This window comes from Sycon ciliatum, chromosome 13, assembly GCF_964019385.1.
Source record: "Sycon ciliatum chromosome 13, ocSycCili1.1, whole genome shotgun sequence".
NCBI lineage: Eukaryota > Metazoa > Porifera > Calcarea > Leucosolenida > Sycettidae > Sycon > Sycon ciliatum.
The window spans coordinates 12,811,688-12,829,630 of record NC_088655.1 but is presented as its reverse complement, the minus strand read 5'-3'; the positions used below and the strand labels follow the sequence as shown (position 1 = coordinate 12,829,630).

The window sequence follows — 17,943 nt, the reverse complement described above, 5'->3', positions numbered from 1 at the left end:
GGATCAGTTCTACAAGCAAAAAGAGGAGCAGCCATAGGTTCCTCCCCACTTTCTCCGGTTCTGGCGGACATATTCATGGAATGGCTCGTGGAGCAATTGTTTAACAAATGTGGTGACTGAAACGGCAGCTGAGGATTTGAGCTCTTTTAGTCTTGGCCGTGCTCAAGTCTGTTGAGCACGTGGATGAAGTTCGCCAGACTGTAGCACAGGGTTTCGGTTTCGCTCCAAGCTGGGTTTGAAACCATTTTGTTCCTCGTCTCAAGACCATTTCAGGAAGCTCAAGATCGTGGAATTCGTCCAAGGGAAGGTAAAGTTATCGATCCTTGAACAGCTACAAGTAGTACTTTCATAGGAAAATGCGACTTTAACAGGTGTTGACGTGGGGTGCATTCAGGTAGCATCGTGCTGAAAGGGTTAAAATTTGGTTACTTTCTAGCCTGACATGTTCTTCGCCAATCCGTTCTTTGGTGCTCAATGTTACTGTAGCCGTGTAGCCCTTACCAAGTTGTACTGGGTTGCCTTGCGCATGGAGTTGGGATTGTTGAACAAGTTGAATGTGTTCTGGTTCTGCATCTGTGTGCATGCAAAGAAAGAACAGCAACGAAGACAAAGAGAGGGCAATAGAAACAAGAACAAACGAATAATATAACACAGCCTTGAACATACACACACACACGCGTGCGCGCGCGCACACACACGCACAAGCACACACAGTATAACCATACCTCCAAGGGCCGTAAAGTCTGTAATCTGCAGCCGAGGTACGGTGTGTACAAGGTCGACAGACTGACATACCATACTGCAGGTTCCTCAAAATAGTATTTTATAGGCCATAGCTGTATGCCTCCAAAGTATTTTCTACTGAAATGTTTTGCTGTACAGTGTGCGTGTGTGCGTGCGTGTTTGTGTGTGTTGCTTGAGAGTTTCCAAGATCGCCCCGGCTGGAGACGAGTTGCCAGCAGCACTCCACCGCCATGGCCCGCTCCTGATCCTCTTCTCTGTGTCTATGGACACGCGTTTCATCGACCAGGAGACCTAAAACGGCATGCCAAATTCTGCGCTCGTGCTCCCGCTTGAACTTTCAGGCATTCAATATCATGGTGTACATAAAGGGCAAGATCAAGGTCAAGGTGTGCGTGTGCATGGGATAAATAGATGTACTGTAGTGTCGCGTATAAAAACACGACCTGTATAGAAGCATGACTTGAATAGAAGCCGATTTTCGAAGGGCGCCGTGACACAGAGGCATGATTTGAATAGAAGCCGCTCTCTGCAAAGTACATGTGCACGTACATGCGTGCCAGTATGCACTGCACTGTGTGGACTCATGATGTTGATGTAGAATCATGTTTTTGAATAGAAGCATACTTTGAATAGAAGCATGGTTTGAACCCCGGCTTATCCGGCCGTAAGCATCTGCTTTTATACGCAACATTACGGTATGTGCGGTCCAGTGAGTAAGCACCACTAACCTGCTCGGCACTGATCAATCTCCTCATCATCACTGGTCCTGCTGACGTCACACACTGGATGATTGGCTGAAGAGCAGGAATGGGCATACAGACATTGTACACAAATGTCAATTGATACACCACCATTGGAATGCCAGGGGAGAATGAACCAGTGAGTAGGAGAGGAAAGAGAAAGAGTGAGTAAGTTGATGAGTGAATGTGACTATGAGTGTGTTTGTTTGTGTTTTCGTTTGTGTTTGTGTGTGTGTGTGTGCGTGTGTGTGTGTGTGTGTGTGTGTGTGTGAGAGAGAGAGAGAGAGAGAGAGACTTGCATTTGTAAGTAACAGCTCCACGTACACAACATAACAATTAGCTACTTACCCGATGGAAAATGTTCATGTCTTCATGAAGACGTTTGAACATGTTTTGTTCATGTCCTTGCACAATGTTAGCAATGCGGGGTATGAAGGTATCTCTGTAACACAATACATAGTATGGGGATACAGAGACATTGAGACACAGACATAGAGATAGAGAGATAGATAAATACAGTGTAGATAGATAGCATTGTGTAGATGGATAGATGGATAGATACATAGATAGATGAATAGAGAGAGAGAGAGAGAGAGAGAGAGAGAGAGAGAGAGAGAGAGAGAGAGAGAGAGAGAGAGAGAGAGAGAGAGAGAGAGAGAGAGAGAGAGAGAGAGAGAGAGAGAGAGAGAGAGAGAGAGAGAGAGAGAGATGGATAGATAGATGGATAGATAGATGGATAGATAGATGGATAGATAGATGGATAGATAGATGGATAGATAGATAGATAGATGGATAGATAGATGGATAGATAGATGGATAGATAGATGGATAGATAGATGGATAGATAGATGGATAGATAGATGGATAGATAGATGGATAGATAGATGGATAGATAGATGGATAGATAGATGGATAGATAGATGGATAGATAGATGGATAGATAGATGGATAGATAGATGGATAGATAGATGGATAGATAGATGGATAGATAGATGGATAGATAGATGGATAGATAGATGGATAGATAGATGGATAGATAGATGGATAGATAGATAGAGAGAGAGAGAGAGAGAGAGAGAGAGAGAGAGAGAGAGAGAGAGAGAGAGAGAGAGAGAGAGAGAGAGAGAGAGAGAGAGAGAGAGAGAGAGAGAGAGAGAGAGAGAGAGAGAGAGAGAGAGAGAGAGAGAGAGAGAGAGAGAGAGAGAGAGAGAGGGAGAGAGAGAGAGCCAGGAAAAGCACATACATGTATTTCTCAAAGTCAGACGTTGTAAGAAATCGTTAGTAGCATCGATTATGTCACATCATCACACTGCATTTCAACTCACAGATCAGGCAGAAACTAAGAAGTTGCAGCAGGCAGCTGTAAGGAAAATGCAATGCCCGCATTCTGCAGTCATAGGATTGTCTGCCTGAGTACTATGATAGCAGCGTACTCACTTGCATCACTCATGCATTCCATAGTTGGCAATGCACAATGGGCTAGTTGCCTCTCAAGCCTTGGCTCTTGCTGGCACTGAGCACATGTACTCTAATTTTAGAAATTTTCGGCGCTCAATATTTTCGGTATGAGGGCAAAAGGCCACGTTAGGTGAACAGAAATGCTAGGTACAGAGAAGCAGTTCCCTATTGGATTATGTATGTTAGTGTTTGTTCGGTGTATTGAAATTTTAGGTACGACACAGATGCACCGAAAGTACTGAAAATAAAAGTATACCGGAATTTGGTGAAATAATTACAGTGCTCTCTAGAGTACAGTAGTCATTGGCGGGACCTTGACTTACACTGTACCGCTGATGGACTCCACGCACACATGGTAGACGCCGAGCAGAACTTTGACGTCTTGTACGCGAGGCAACAGGAACATTACCTGGCAGTACAGGGTCAGGATGTCCATGTACAGCCGGCACATGTCATAGTTGTAGGTCTGAACACAGTGCACACGCACATTGCAAGCCACGTGCACGCAGACACATATGCACACACACACACACATACACACACACACACACTACTACTACTACTATGTACAGCTACCCTTTCGGGCCACGCCGCTCCCAGAAGCGGGAGAAAACGACAAGAAGAGAGAAGAGAAGAGAGAGAAATCGCAAAGTCAACAATATTTGGCATGGGGTTGCAAGTACACACACACACCCATACACACCCCAAGTACCATGTACCATGTATACGCCCGTCGCAAGAGAAGCACGCAAATCTGCAAATGCACTGGATGTGCATCCACAGATTTTCTCCCACACACACACACGCGCATCAACCCAAGCCAAGTGCAATGCATCATGTGAACACAGCCTGCCTCAGACAGGCCAGTGAACTAGCGCTGCGAGTGCTCAAATGACGGAACGCAGCGAACAAAGCATAACAATCAGGTTGACCAGCAGGCAGCAATTCTTTACCGTAAGTGCTGTGCAAGACTAAGTCAAGGCAATTTCACACTCCATCTCTGTTACACTGGGCCCACACTCTAGCCATGTACCTGTAAGCTATGATAGGACACTTTGACTTACAACATCAAACTCCAGCTGGGCGGCCGCTATGATATTGAACAGCTCCAGCGTACGCTCCTGAAACACACACACAGAACAAGGACAAGCATTGTGTGGTGCAAACATTACCGCCAAATAGCATCAGAACTATACAACGGGCTATGCCTCAGACACGTACATGGTACTGCGCCTATGCTACTGTTCAGTGAAAACCGCCACGCTCTGATGTTGTTGATGACACTCGAGACCAGCCGCCATCCAACCAGCTGCAGCAACAGCTTCTCGACATGGCCTGAAACTGGAATGTATCTATTTATTCCCGTAGCTATGCAAAAGACGCTAGCCAGGGTCCACACGTCTTCAATTCGGTAATTGTTTGTGCCCATCTGAAGTACAGACTTTCACGTGACGCACCATGGTTGGCGCGATATCTCGTATGTGATCCGTACCGTTCCGTACCATCCCGCTAAAGAAAGCGGGACACATATTCAAATAGTGATTTCAGAGACATTCTGTGCGTAGTAGTCTCAGTGTTTTCTTGGCGCTAGTAGTTTTCAGTCCGTGTTTTCGTTCAGCGTGTCTTCGTTCAGCGTCGAGATGTCTTCAGCTTCTCCTTCCGGTTCTGAGGGAGCTGATCCGGTGCTGGTGACGGACAACGAGGAGAGTATAGCAGTGTCGGATATCGGATCCATGTCAAGTGTTAGTAGGAAATCGGCCCGCAGATCGGCCAGTAGACTCAGATCTGTTTCGCTAGAGCGTTTCCAGAAGCTAGAGTTATCAGCAGGCCAGACGTTTGCTTCCATCGAGAGTTTTATGTCCCGATTTGATCAGGCGGCCGGGAGTTTGTCGAGTAGACCAATCCGTGGATATCGATAATGATCGGGACTTATGTTTGAGGGTGAGATGAGTCAGGCCCGGACGAGACGCCGGCTCTGGCAGACTATGTGACTCGTTCTACTACAAATAGAAGAGAATACAGCCAGAGAAGTTTGATCTTTAACATGTTCGAATTAACTTTCCGTGTTCGGTCGGTAGGGCCGTCATCACGTGACGCAGCATGCCTGGCCCTACCAACTACCCCGTTCATGTCCCGTACCGTGCCGGCAAAGACTGCTGGCCATATGTGATACAATGTATAAGACTTTCAACAGCAGGATCACAACGTGAAGCAACTTGGTAGAATGTGTATGTCTGCGAAGTGTATCGAGGGAATGCATGCAGGGCGATAGTGCGGGTTTGAATCCCAGGTTATGTGTAAAAAAAAATGAAAAAATGAAATAAGCTAGTACCATAGCGTAATATTATAACGAGAGAGCTTGAAAGCCCAGGGCCCTCGCTATGCTTTTTTGCCTAGGTTATTCGAACTAATGGAAACATTAAAGTCGGCGGAATAGCGCGAGCTCCGGTGTGGGGAGCAAACCTTTCTTACAATCATCGGCTACATCATTGTATTGCAAAAACGTTTCCATCAATTCGAATAACATGCATGATGACCTAGGCAAAAAAAGGCAAAAAAAGCATAGCGAGGGCCCTAAGCTTTCAAGCTCTTTCGTATGGTGGCATTAATAGTAGATGAATTTTCATTATCACGACTATCAACCTCCAAAGTAGTGGGCGGCTTCCGAGACTTACTTTAAAATCCAGCAGATCTCGGAGCATATCAATGGGCATCTTGATGTCCTTCAGGATATCCCCGGCGTTTGCCTTGATGTGATTCGAGCTAGGGACATGCTGTAAAGGCATAGACAATACACAATGTTTAGACACTGAAGCACAATGCTGCATAACATATCTTTTCAGGTAGGGGTGAAACACATGAGTCGATAAGGTTGAGTCGATTCACGGGGAAACCGTATCAACTCGCATCTATTTATCTGTAAAATAGAATAAACACCTCTGTCTTGTGTTTATGGGAATATAAACACTGTCTATAAAAACCTCGGCCACGCCTCGGTTTTTATAGCAGTGTTTATATTCCCATAAACACTACGACATCGGTGTTTATTCTATACATAAAAAATAAGGCTAAAATAAGGCTCTGCGAATTTCTGCAAAAGGAACAAGCACAGCAAATTGTTCAAGCGTTGTTCGCTTGGAGGATGGAGGAAAGCTGTTCTGCAAGCTCCTTTAATAAACAGGTACTGTAAGGCAACAAATATTCGGCGCAAATTTATTTTCAGCTATTTTTGGCCTGGGCATATTTGGCCAAAAATTTGTTGTGGCTGAAATTTTGTTTTCGAAGGTTCAAATTTGAGCTGGCCGAAAATTTGTAGACTTGACCACAGTCGCAAATGGAGTGCATGTATCGTGACTCATTTGTGCGAAGCAAAGCACACGTTCTGTTTTGTCATGCATGATTCGTGCCGCACATGACTTGAAATCAGTCGCAATTTCTCCATTTTACTTCAATATTCCGGCAATTTTTGACACTATCTGCAATTCCCTGCAAGTTGTGGTATTTTACCTCGCAACCTTTCCGCGATATATCCAAAATTTCTCTGCGAGTTTCTGGAGGGACAGGTTTGTATTACAATAATACGTATATTTGAACACACGGCGAGGAGACAATAATTTAATAACCGCAATCAATAGAACTAGCTGAGCCGACATTCGTGTACTTTATTCATGCAATGTAAAAACGCCTGATGACTCATGAGTGTTGTACGAAAACTTGTTTGAATCCATATTTTTTCCCTGCACCATTTCTTCATATTTTCATCGTTTTATTGCACATCGTCTCCACCGTTTTTACATTGCATGAATAAAGTACACAAATGTCGGTTCAGCTAGTTCTATTGATTGCGGTTATTATAATACGTATAATTATAAATTGTATGCACAGCTCACTGACTTGTCAGTTTGAGCACTCTGGCAAGGTACGTCCAGGCCTGGTTTAAATCTGGCTTTGGAAGTTTTATTTTTCATTGCTATCAGGTTCGGCCTCATCTTCTCTGTGCTGCGCTGATCAGTCCACAAAGGACAAAACAGTTCTGTCCCCAGATTGAGTATATAAATTATAAATTTTATATACGTATTCAGGGACTGGGAGAACTTTTCGTCCCAGGCTTGAGTCCTGGTGGAGTTGGCACTTTGTTCGCTTTTCTGGCAGTTCATTTCCCTGACTTATTATTTCATGCATCGTGTTTTCTCCTTTCAAGTATCAAGTATCTGGTATACATGTACATGTATAGACATGAGCCAGTATTCACGTATGTGTGTGTGTGCGTGCGTGTGTGCGTGAGTGATGATGATTCATTTTGTTTGCTGCAAACAATACTCCCTTAGTTACAGTCGCTGATTGTGTGGTGGAATACAGTAATTATCCTTAAAAACAACTCACTATTGAAATAAAACTACAGACATTTTGTTGTCACAATTACCTTGTACTCCCAGTTGGGGAACTTCTTCACCACATACTTTATCACACTCTCCATGGGCTTTTCCTCATACACCAATTTGCACATCTCCGACGCATACTGTTCGGAAAAAATCAAAACAAAGCTCCATGTCCAGTGGTGGCTGAAGAGATGGCTTGTGAAGTGAAAATATCCATACCTGTTTGATGTCATAGAGGCGAGTTATAACTTGACTTCCCTGAAGGGTCAAGAGGACGAGCCTCTCGCCGATCCTGCTCTCCCCAATATTTGCTAAAGACATTGTTCCAGTATTCCGGCTAGCAAACTTCAGCAGGCAGCAGAAGCAGCCACGGCCGGAGAGGGAATCTTCTTTCCACCCAGAACAGGTCCCTTGATGTCAATACTCATGCAAACAACTACTTTTCGGAAACTTTCTTCAACCAGACAACAAAGTGAAGATCTCATCGAATCATCTGTGCATGCAGTGCCATCGCGTCTGCAGTTGTGCAGGCGGATACGAGCGCTGTACTCAGGAGTACACGTACACCATGATACACGAGTACGAGGTACACAGTACACGTGTACACACAGTCACTCCTTTTATCTCGCTGAGACACACAACAAACATCACGTGCGCGACGTGGACTGTTATGTGTGTTGGCCACTTACCTCTCTTTGGCCTGGACTGGAGTGGAGACATAACAGTGGATCGGGGATGGAGAGTGGAGTGGTATTTGTAGCATACTGACGTGCATGTGCACCAGCAGCTAGCTAGCACTCAGCAGTCTGCAAAACTAAGAACAAACTGTCAAAGAAAGAAGAAGGGCCAAGACCAGGCAGCAGCACGTGGACTGAGCTGAGGGAGTCCTAAAAACCACTCCCTGACCAACGATTATGATTATTATGTACTGTACATGAATTTGCCAAACGACACTACAGTAGAGTCGCGCGCCCAAGAACGTTGTTTCCAAGGGGTTAACCTGGGACGTTCTTATTTTTTCTGCAATCTGGCTGCGTTCTTGTAGCACGTTCTTAGAAACAATCCGTACTGGATCATATGTATTCCACAAGCTGCCAGAAAACCACCACCGCCGTTCTTAGCTTTAGGCTGCGGTGTTCTTAGAATTTCAGGCTGGACGTTCTTGGGCTCCGCGTTCTTCAGCGCGCGACTCTACTGTAGGGCGCTGTGAATCACTGATCTGTCTCTCTAGAAAGTTCAGAAACCAAGTGAGAATGGATTGGAGGCATCAAACATAGCAGGGGGTAGCACTTGAGTACTTTACTACTCCCTAACACAACCACACGCACACACAAACCCGATGAGATAATTATTACCCAGGACACAGTCAAGAAGGATCAGAGCGCATCATGATTGTTTAAAAAAAGCAGTTTTTCCATTATTCTTTTCGTCAATCTTTGGACTCAAGTGGTTATGTTTTGGTGTAGAGAGATGAGAATAAGGTGAGAAGCATAGAGAGGAAAACATGTGAAAACAAGACTGTGTTGAGAGCACAGGAAGAGAGGAGAAAGCAAATCAGAAGACATGCATCTAAGTGTTCTACTAGAAGACACAAACCGGCCCGTGTACAAACTGAACACAGAGAGTTAGAGCTAGCAAAAGAACAAAAGCTGTGACACAATCACGAGAAACACAGCCAGTAGAGGTAGGTTAAAAGCCAAAGCGCTCCTGAAGAATAAAATGGAGATGTTGGAACGTTGGACGGTGCAGGCAGGATAAAAAGTCAGCAGTGCTATGAATAATGGGCTAAGGTCTGGTTATTTTCGGTCAAGACACACGGCAGTAGCAGTAGCATTGTCGCAGTGATCTAAGTCAACACATACTGTAGCAATCATCATCAAATATGCAATAAAAGGAAGACAGAAAGAGTTCCAGCCTCAAATGATCCTCAAAAGTGACAATATCCCAGTCGATGGAATATGGACACAGGTTAGCAAGCATTTATGCACTTGCATACCACATACGCGCACACACAAACCACACACACACGCGCGCGCACACACATACATTTCCTAGTCGAGATATACTCACTCAAAAGAGCAGCAGTAGCAATGGGTATTATTACTTTTGCTAGCGTCTACACACGTCACACGGGGAAAGGGGTTATGAACTAAAGGGGTTAGCCGGCTAATGGAAGCAATGGCTACTGTACTAAGGAGAGCAGACTAAGAAGGGACAAGGGCTAGTGGATCAAAACAAGGACATTCTGCCGTCTTACACGCAGGCATCCTATGATGGTGAGGGCAGTGATGACAGGGAATCGCTGCCGCGAGACAGGCGAGCACGTTTCCGGGGATTTATTTCCTTGCAAGTCTGACACGTCCAGACGTCAGGGACATTGCTGGGACGAACTTTAGCGCAGGACATGTGCAGCCAAATGAGGCAAGACGAGCACTCAATCATGGGCCGCCCTTTAACAAACAAAAACGACAAAGGCAAGAACCGTATGGGTCACAAGACAGCATATGTATTCGCAGTAGCACACACACACATTTACACCTGCTCATTGCATAGCACGTGTACACATGCAAACAAGCGCGTGGCGTGCGCACCAGAAAGACTGAAATAGCAAATTATTGGTGGTATTCATTCTTGAAGTACATATATTTCACAACTGGAATTTACACACAGCTGCATACACAACGCATTTAAGGTGGCTGGGGCGGTACAACTTTTTTGGGAAATTTTTGACTGCATTTTTGAGTTTATCGGCAAGGCAGAGATGAAATTTGAAAATGTTTTCTGGTGAATCTCTGGAGAATAGCCTTCTCTAGCTTCCTATAGTTTTATTTTTACTTTTGGACAAAATTTGAAAACGTTTTATGAAAGGTTCGTGTTATTTTTTCACGGACCTTTCATAAAACTTTTTCAAATTTTGTCCAAAAGTAAATATAAAACTATAGGAGGCTAGAGAAGGCTCTTCTCCAGAGATTCACCCGAAAACATTTTCAAAATCTCCACCTTGCCGATAAACTCAAAAATGCAGTCAAAATGTGATCAAAATGACCCCTAAAAAGTTGTACCGCCCCAGCCACCTTAATCGCATACAACCCTGCTCATTCTAGAACTAAGTACAGTCAACTCCGGATATAACGAACACTGGTGCAGCAGAATTAGTTCTTTATAGCCGAAGTCCGTTATAACAGAAATACACACACACTATACAAGCAGCAAGCCATGACTGCCAAGTGGACCATGAATGCACGAGTGCACTTTGTTCACATGCGACCCAACAAGATTTGGTTCGTTATAAACGAAAATTGTTCGGTCAAGGGTCAATTGTGTATGGGTTCAAACAGGGACATGGACAAGGGTTTGTTATATCATGAAATTCGCTAAGCGACTTTGTTATAAGCGGAGCCGACTGTATGTGCATGTGCAGTGCAGTTTGATTATGTGTACTAGTATCAGAAACCATGTGAGCCACTCACGCCAATACAGAACTCACACATCCAACATTCTCTACTGCGCCATACGCATCTGCTACCTATGTACAAATACTTTCTACTACAAGAGAGCTGTGGACAGTGAAACCTGCCAAGGCAACCACCTGTCTCAAAGGACCAACGGGTGCCATTTCTAGTCAACTGACACTGGATAAGGAAACCACTTGTACACAAAGACCCCATTTTGAAGGTCACTTGAGCATTCCACTTGGACAGACTTTACTGTACTAGAATGGTCTAATAAGTGATGCATTTTCTTAGACTTACAGTGAGAATAGAATGCACAATTGGTACTGTACCGATTCGCTTATGTTCGAACATATGAGAAATTTCAACCGATGTCTGGAATGGGTAACCAAACCTACCCAGTGCGCACAACTATACCAGTCTACATTTGTAGTATACAAAGTACTGTAGTGTGAAGTTCACTGTGTGGAAAGAAGGAATGCAAGTGCTTCTAATAGCACAATGCATTTTCGGGAACCAATTACATGCCACAGCTGGAGTCTACAAACAAGGGACTAGCTACACAGATGTACAACGTCGTCTAGCAGAAGAAACACACTGAAGCAGTAGTACGCTGAATACACTACTACTACAAGCAGAAAATTAGTAATCACAGTTACTACTGCACAAACGATTGTCAAACAACACAGAAACATACTAGTAGTACAATCATAATAACAATAATTATTATTAATTATTTTGTTTGAGGGCGACTATGGGGAAACGAGTACAAGAAAAAACACAGGCACCTATCGCCAGCACAGATATAAAGAGCGTGGGGAGATCCGTTCCGCTCCTTGCATCGTCTAGAGTCCAAGACGGTCACCAAGACTATGCACTACGAAGCCCACCAAACAACTGCTTGCACGAGCAATAGTCACAACCAGCCAGGTCCAGGGAGTTACTCAAGCGTCAAAATACATAACACTTCTGAAGTACAACATCCCCAACATTCATCCATCAATAGATTTAAAAAAGTGAGAGCAAGTGTACATATCGCGCACATTCGCACAAGAGAAGATGGTATTGTAAAGCTGTTGCCGAATACTTAGGACAAATCAACGGGACACACAATGACAAGGTACCACAGCCCAACTTGGAGAGATGAACAACAAAAAATATTGCTACTGGGAACTGTTGGGTGATGAACCATGGCAGCCTTGGGGACTCTATGAGGTGACTGCATGAACAGAATCCCTGTTAGTTATCCCTTATCAACAACATCACGCAAAACAACTAGAGTACGAAACACTCCCTCAGAACGCGATGCTTGCTACAACACAAACACACAAATATTGCCAGTGTTGACCTACAGTACAGAGGGCAAGGCCCATACGCACTCACGTATGTATACCACATAATCACATGGAGAGTACAGCCAGAAAGTTGGCGTAAGGTCACGGTTCTGGGAGGATGTGACAAGAAGACAACTTCCATCACTACCCCCACTGCCTGACTGCACAAAACGTCGTCAACAGTTACTCAGCACACAAACGTAGAACCAACTAGACACAACAGACATGGCTCTAGCTCTGCAAGTGCAAGCTGACGCCCTGTACGCACAAAAGCCAACGATCTGATAACGATTCACGTACGCAGTTACTTCATCGGCATACATTTGAGATAACAAACAAGACGAACTCCACAGAGTCCTGAGACGAACGGAAAAAGTAAAGGCACTGTTGCTCACCTGCAAACGGCTTCCCACAAAAGCATGTTACGTTCTCAAAGGATTCATGACCTGCATCGTATATCCACACAAAAAATACACAGCAAATAAAACAAAATCGTTGTTGAAACTTTTCAAGACAAAGCATGAGCAGCGTGTTTTTAGCATGGAGCAGCATGAGCCACGTGAAAAGACAAAGCATGAGTTATAACAATCTCACTACTAACCAGGTGGGTACTCGATGTCTTCGTCTACGGTTTCCGCATCCTCGCTTTGCTCCGATGTTCGTGGACTTGCCGCAGCCTCGGAATCACTACTTTCGCCAGCTTGTGCGTGTGACCTGACTGGGCACTGCGCATCATGTTGCGACTCCTACAAAGGCAGACACAAACGAACACCAACCTATTCCATGAAATGGGGTTTGAAGAAAGAGTCTCGACTGAAGGTTATTTGAAGGTCTACAGAAAACAAACTAGAACAAGTGAGGACTTGGACAACGATCACTCACCTGTAGTCGAGATTCGTATGCCAAAACAACATTGCAGAAAGTGTCGAAGTTGTCGATTCTTGTTTTCGGCATTACCCCCGTCGCAACCTAAGGAGAGGTTAAGGGAAGTGACAACACACAGCACAGAGCGAATGGCAGACTATTACATTCAGGAGGAAGAATACAATCAGTTAGTTTACATGCTAACGTACAAACGCAAGTTCACTTACTGAAGTACAGCGAAGCGAGAGAAAAACGGACAGAAGAGAAATAAACATGTTCACACTTACGAGATGCTCGATGGCAGACTGGACCTGTCTGTCTTCGTCATGCTTGTGCTCTGTAGGATGAAAGAAACAGCAAAGCTTGTGTGTATTTCTAGAATCTTTCAAGAGTGATCTGCTATCTTCTGGCAGTACAAACTAACCTTGAATGTCTTCTCCAACAGCCATGCTCTGATGCTTGAAAACACAGCGAGGCCGCTCCCTTGAATGTCCGTGGAAGTAATCCGCTCTCAGCATCACACACGTGCCTTCGTTAGAGTCCCGTAGAGGGAAGACACACAAGGAGAACTACAAACAACAACCACTGCCTGATGATGATGACCCACAACAGAGTTTCTTGGCTGGGTCACACGATCATCATGATCAGGCAACGTTTTGCTTTGTTGTTCAACCTTGCGCCAAGGCGTCGAACCTCGTACCCAGCGAGCGGTATCCTCATCATGACGTCAATATACGTCATACACGCGATCGCCGGCGCCGATCGATCGCGCGACGTGACGTCGTCGCGATCACGATGCATCGATGACATGCCACAAAAAAAGCGCGGGTGTTCGATGTGACACACAAAAATCACACCACGTGGCCACGCACGTTTGTTCAAAAAGACTCAAAAGAGTAAACATGATTGCAGAACGTAACCCGGGCCCCAGTCACCCCCACTGGCACTGGGCCCCCACTGCCCCAGTGTTACTGTAAAAGCAGAAATTTTCGGTTGTGTAATATTTTCGGTATTCGCCAAAATCGGCGGTTCGGTAGAGGGAAATTTTCGGTAAAACCCGTTCTCCAGGTAAGTGTACTAGTACTACATGTATACAGTATCGGTTGTACCGAAAATTTCGGTGCGTTTTATTTTCGGTAAAACTTGTCGGCACCGAAGTTACCGAAAATTAAACACCACCGAAAATTTCTGCTTTTACAGTACTACTAATACCGGTACTACTCTTGAATTTTATTATTATTATTATTATTATGACGGATAACCCAAAGGCAATGGTACCTAAATCAGGGGGTGGCTCCGGACCAAACACAGAGCAAGGAGCTCAGCCAGCAGAAAACGTCAGAAAACAAATAAACAAAAACAGGAAGCCTGGGATGTCAGCCGTACTTGCAGGGTGCACTGGACAACAGCAGCACATGCACATGCGACGGGAAAAATATAAATATGAAGCATCGGATGTCAGAGAAGTACGTGCAGGAGTGCGCCAGACAACAGCAGCACATGCACACGCGACGGGAAAAAGAATGAAAAACACAGTTTAAAATCCAGGGATCCCAGCAATGTCGTAACAGTACTGAGAGAAATGACGCTTTAAGTCTCTTTTGAATGTATGAGCATGTGCAATCTCACGCAAGTCCTTTGGCAAATTGTTCCATACAGCTAGGGAATGAGAGAGAACATGGCGGCTTCGATATGGACCTTGAGCAGAAGCAAATAAGAGATAGAATGGGCGACGAGCACTAGAGCTAAGAGAGAAGTGACATGCACGAAGAAGGTGTGGATGAAACTTTATAACGTTAAAAACCAGACAGAGGGCTCCAATGTGTCTGCGCCAACTGAGGGATTCCAAACCGGCTGCACGAAAGAGCTCGGATTTGGAAGTGCTCCACTCAGCTGCGCAGCCTTTCCGGTACAGGTATCGTCTAGCGACCTTTGCCTGAAGGCGGTCCAGTGACCCGGTATCTCGTGCAGGCACGCCACAGAACCAAAGCTGGCTAGCGTATTCCGCCACAGGCCGAACATATCCGCGGTAAAGCGCCAATATGGCGGCAGGCGGTAAACGAGAGGCCATGTGGCACAGCAGAACAATGCGTTGGCGAAATTTCGTTATCATTTGAAGGAAATGTGGCTGCCAGGACATGTTGTGAGCCAAGATGACTCCGAGGTGGCGGTGCTCGTTGAGTGTTGGGATGTTACTGTTATTAAGGGAGAAGGTGTAGGGAGGAGGGTCCGTTGAGGAGGAGAAAACCACATGTGCTGACTTCTCAGCATTGTAATCTCCCCCCACGGAGAGAGCCCAAGATCCACACGCGTCCAGGTCTTCTTGTACTTCGGAAGACGATGTGTTACCTAATGCTGTATCGTCGGCAAAGAGATACAGATCTGATTGCACTAACGAAGGCAGGGTGTTGATATATAGGAGGAATAAGGCTGGACCCAAGTGAGAGCCTTGTGGGACCCCAGCAGAGAGAAGACGGGGGTCACTCAGTGAGTCACTAACTCGAACCTGAATGCGTCTGTCCGTCAAGTAGTCTTCAAACCAGCGGGTGGTCGAGGTGTTGGCAAACGAGGTGAGTTTTGTGATAAGGTCGTGGTGTGAAACTCTGTCAAACGCTTTCGCGAAATCCAAGAATATCATATTGTATGTACAACGCCGGTCCAATGCAGAGTATATATTGTGTGTTAATACAAGGAGTTGATCAATTGCGGACCGTTTAGGAACAAATCCGAATTGTGTCTGACTGAGGATATTATTGTCCGTCAGGAAACGAACGAGTTGTCGGTTTACCAGCTTGTCAAAAAGTTTCCCAATACTGGGCAGGATAGAAATTGGACGATAACCTTCAGCTGAGTGCGATGGTTTTTTTGGTTTGGGGACTGGTGTGATGACGGCAGTTTTCCATTGACCAGGGAAGGAGCTTGTCCGAATGCAAATGTTGAAGAGGGTTGCCAAAGAATCACAGATTACCGAGGCGGTCTCCCGCAGAAGAGTGTTAGAAATGGGTCCGCCCGAGGACTTATGGACCTTTAGCAGTTTTATTTCATCAAAGACTTGGCCAGGAGTAACCTCGTCCAATTCAAACAAACTTTCGAGCCGTGGTGCTTGTGGTGTGCAAGGTGCTGTGGGTTGTGTACGCCGTTGGTGATTTTGTGGGTTCTGAGTCTGACTTTGTCGTGCGAAATGGTCTGCTAAGTGGTTTGCCTTTTCAGAGTCAGTCACTATGTCACAACCATTTGCAGAAACTAAAGTTGGTATTGTCCCAAGGGGTGAGGAAATGCCACATAGCCGCTTCATACGGTTCCACCATGTTCTAGTTTGGCACCCATTATTAAGGTCATGTCCCAGGCGGGAGTAGTAGCTATCTCTTGCAGTTTTGTTGGCTGAAACGAAAGCGTTGCGAGACAATTTATAGGCGACCCAGTCGCATAGGAGGCCCGTAGATTTAGCTCGCTTGAAAAGTCGTTCTTTAGTTCGGTGAAGCGTGCGAAGACTGGTGGAAAACCACGGTTTGTGGCGCGATCGTGTCCTGCTACCCTTCGTGATCAGTTTCATCGGGACATAGTTATTAACTGTGGATAAAAAAACACCTTGCCAGGCAAATAGAGCGCTGTCACCATGAGTCGCGCCAGTCATACAGTCTGAGAGAGGTTGCTGGGTGAGGTGATCACACAAGGCTTTGAAATTTGAATTCCTGTAGTCAGGCACCCACCTCGAGGGTGTCGTGTCGGCCGATTGTGGCAATGCATCAAAGTGGAAGATAACTGGAGTGTGGTCGCCCAGTGGTGCAAGCGTAGATGTGAATTTCACAAAGTCAATGTTGTTTGTGCACACGAGATCCAGCAACGACTTGGAAGTTCCCGTGGAGGAGAAACGTGTAGGTGTGTCACGCATTAGTTGATATAGTCCTAAATTGTCCAGGGTATCTTGTAATGTCAGGCCCTCGCGGGTAGAGGTGTCTCCAACATTCCAAGTCGACAACTTGGCATTGAAATCGCCCGCAAGGACAATGTTATGTTTGCAAGTGTTTGACACAAGTTCAATTTTGCCAGATATGTCCTGGCAAAATGTCTGAATATTCTGCCACGGAGGCCTGTAGCAGTTGAAAAGCATAACCGATGTTGTTTTGAGGCGAAGTTCAACGCAGAGGCATTCAATAGGAGGAGGAGGCTCCAAGTCAGCCCTGCGGGAAATGAATGCACTGAGAGACTGGTGGTAGTATATTGCAACTCCGCCACCTCGCCTCTGGGTGTCACTTACGAATTATCAGTGTACACGTATGTTCAAGACGCACTGAGTCTGTCACGGCATGTGAAATCCAGTCAGGGAGTACCGATAATCAGGACCCGATAATCAGGCCAAGTACCAGGGCTAGGGTACTACCAATGGGGTTATGAACTCTTGGTACTACTACTAGGTAGTACCCAATTACCCCAACTACTAGTAACCAGGGAGGTATTGTACTACTCCCTGCTAGTAACTACAACTAATGCAACTTGTTACTTGGGCCCAAGATCATTCACATAACCGTACTCTTGCCAGTATTGTATACAGCACTGCAGGTGAGGAAGCCCTTCACAATAGTCAACACTCTTGGTGGTACCAAGAGTTCATAACCCCGGATTATGTACTCTTGGTGGGATGTGTAAGGCTTCCTGCCAGGGAGACCAGAACATGCAACCGAACTCCGCTGGAAAATTATAAATTCCAACAGATTCGAGATGGCCGATGCCTTAAAAATGCTTGATGGGATATTCTGTACCCAGAAGCGCACACTATACGCAGTGACCATGCTTTGGGTCATCCTAATATGCTCTCTTCAAGCCCATAGTGTCATACATTTCTGGGCACTGCAAACCGCTCAGTACTGATTCGCGTCACGACTACAGTAGTAATTATTGCGGAGCACTGTGCACTGTGGTCACACACGTAAACACACTCCTGAAGTTTTATTTCATGGTGGTTAATATTCGC

The 17,943-nt window shown here is 45.3% G+C and overlaps 2 protein-coding genes across 4 annotated transcripts in view; both read right to left on the bottom strand.

The window, feature by feature from the left end:
- The window catches only part of LOC135830082 (nck-associated protein 1-like), a 32,192-nt gene extending 24,390 nt beyond the window's left edge, over window positions 1-7,802 (bottom strand). For 2 of the 3 annotated variants that reach the window (XM_065342469.1, XM_065342470.1), the window contains exons 1-8: window positions 7,541-7,801; window positions 7,366-7,461; window positions 5,618-5,716; window positions 4,007-4,063; window positions 3,266-3,408; window positions 1,833-1,926; window positions 1,473-1,538; window positions 502-573 (exon numbers count right to left, since the gene is read on the bottom strand). In XM_065342469.1, the coding sequence (XP_065198541.1) occupies window positions 502-573; window positions 1,473-1,538; window positions 1,833-1,926; window positions 3,266-3,408; window positions 4,007-4,063; window positions 5,618-5,716; window positions 7,366-7,461; window positions 7,541-7,642 (729 nt within the window). In that variant the 5' untranslated portion in view covers window positions 7,643-7,801. Of the gene's footprint in view, window positions 1-501; window positions 574-1,472; window positions 1,539-1,832; window positions 1,927-3,265; window positions 3,409-4,006; window positions 4,064-5,617; window positions 5,717-7,365; window positions 7,462-7,540 lie in introns of all 3 variants that reach the window. The other variant, XR_010555990.1, reaches the window with a different exon arrangement.
- Window positions 7,803-8,713: 911 nt separating this feature from the next.
- Window positions 8,714-13,684, bottom strand: LOC135830077 (PHD finger protein 23B-like). Its single transcript, XM_065342464.1, has 6 exons — window positions 13,396-13,684; window positions 13,259-13,308; window positions 12,990-13,076; window positions 12,709-12,853; window positions 12,503-12,553; window positions 8,714-9,771 (listed from the first exon to the last, which is right to left on the bottom strand). The coding sequence occupies exons 1-6, from the start codon at window positions 13,487-13,489 to the stop codon at window positions 9,590-9,592; spliced, it is 609 nt and encodes a 202-aa protein (XP_065198536.1). The 5' UTR covers window positions 13,490-13,684; the 3' UTR covers window positions 8,714-9,589.
- Window positions 13,685-17,943: the final 4,259 nt, after the last annotated feature.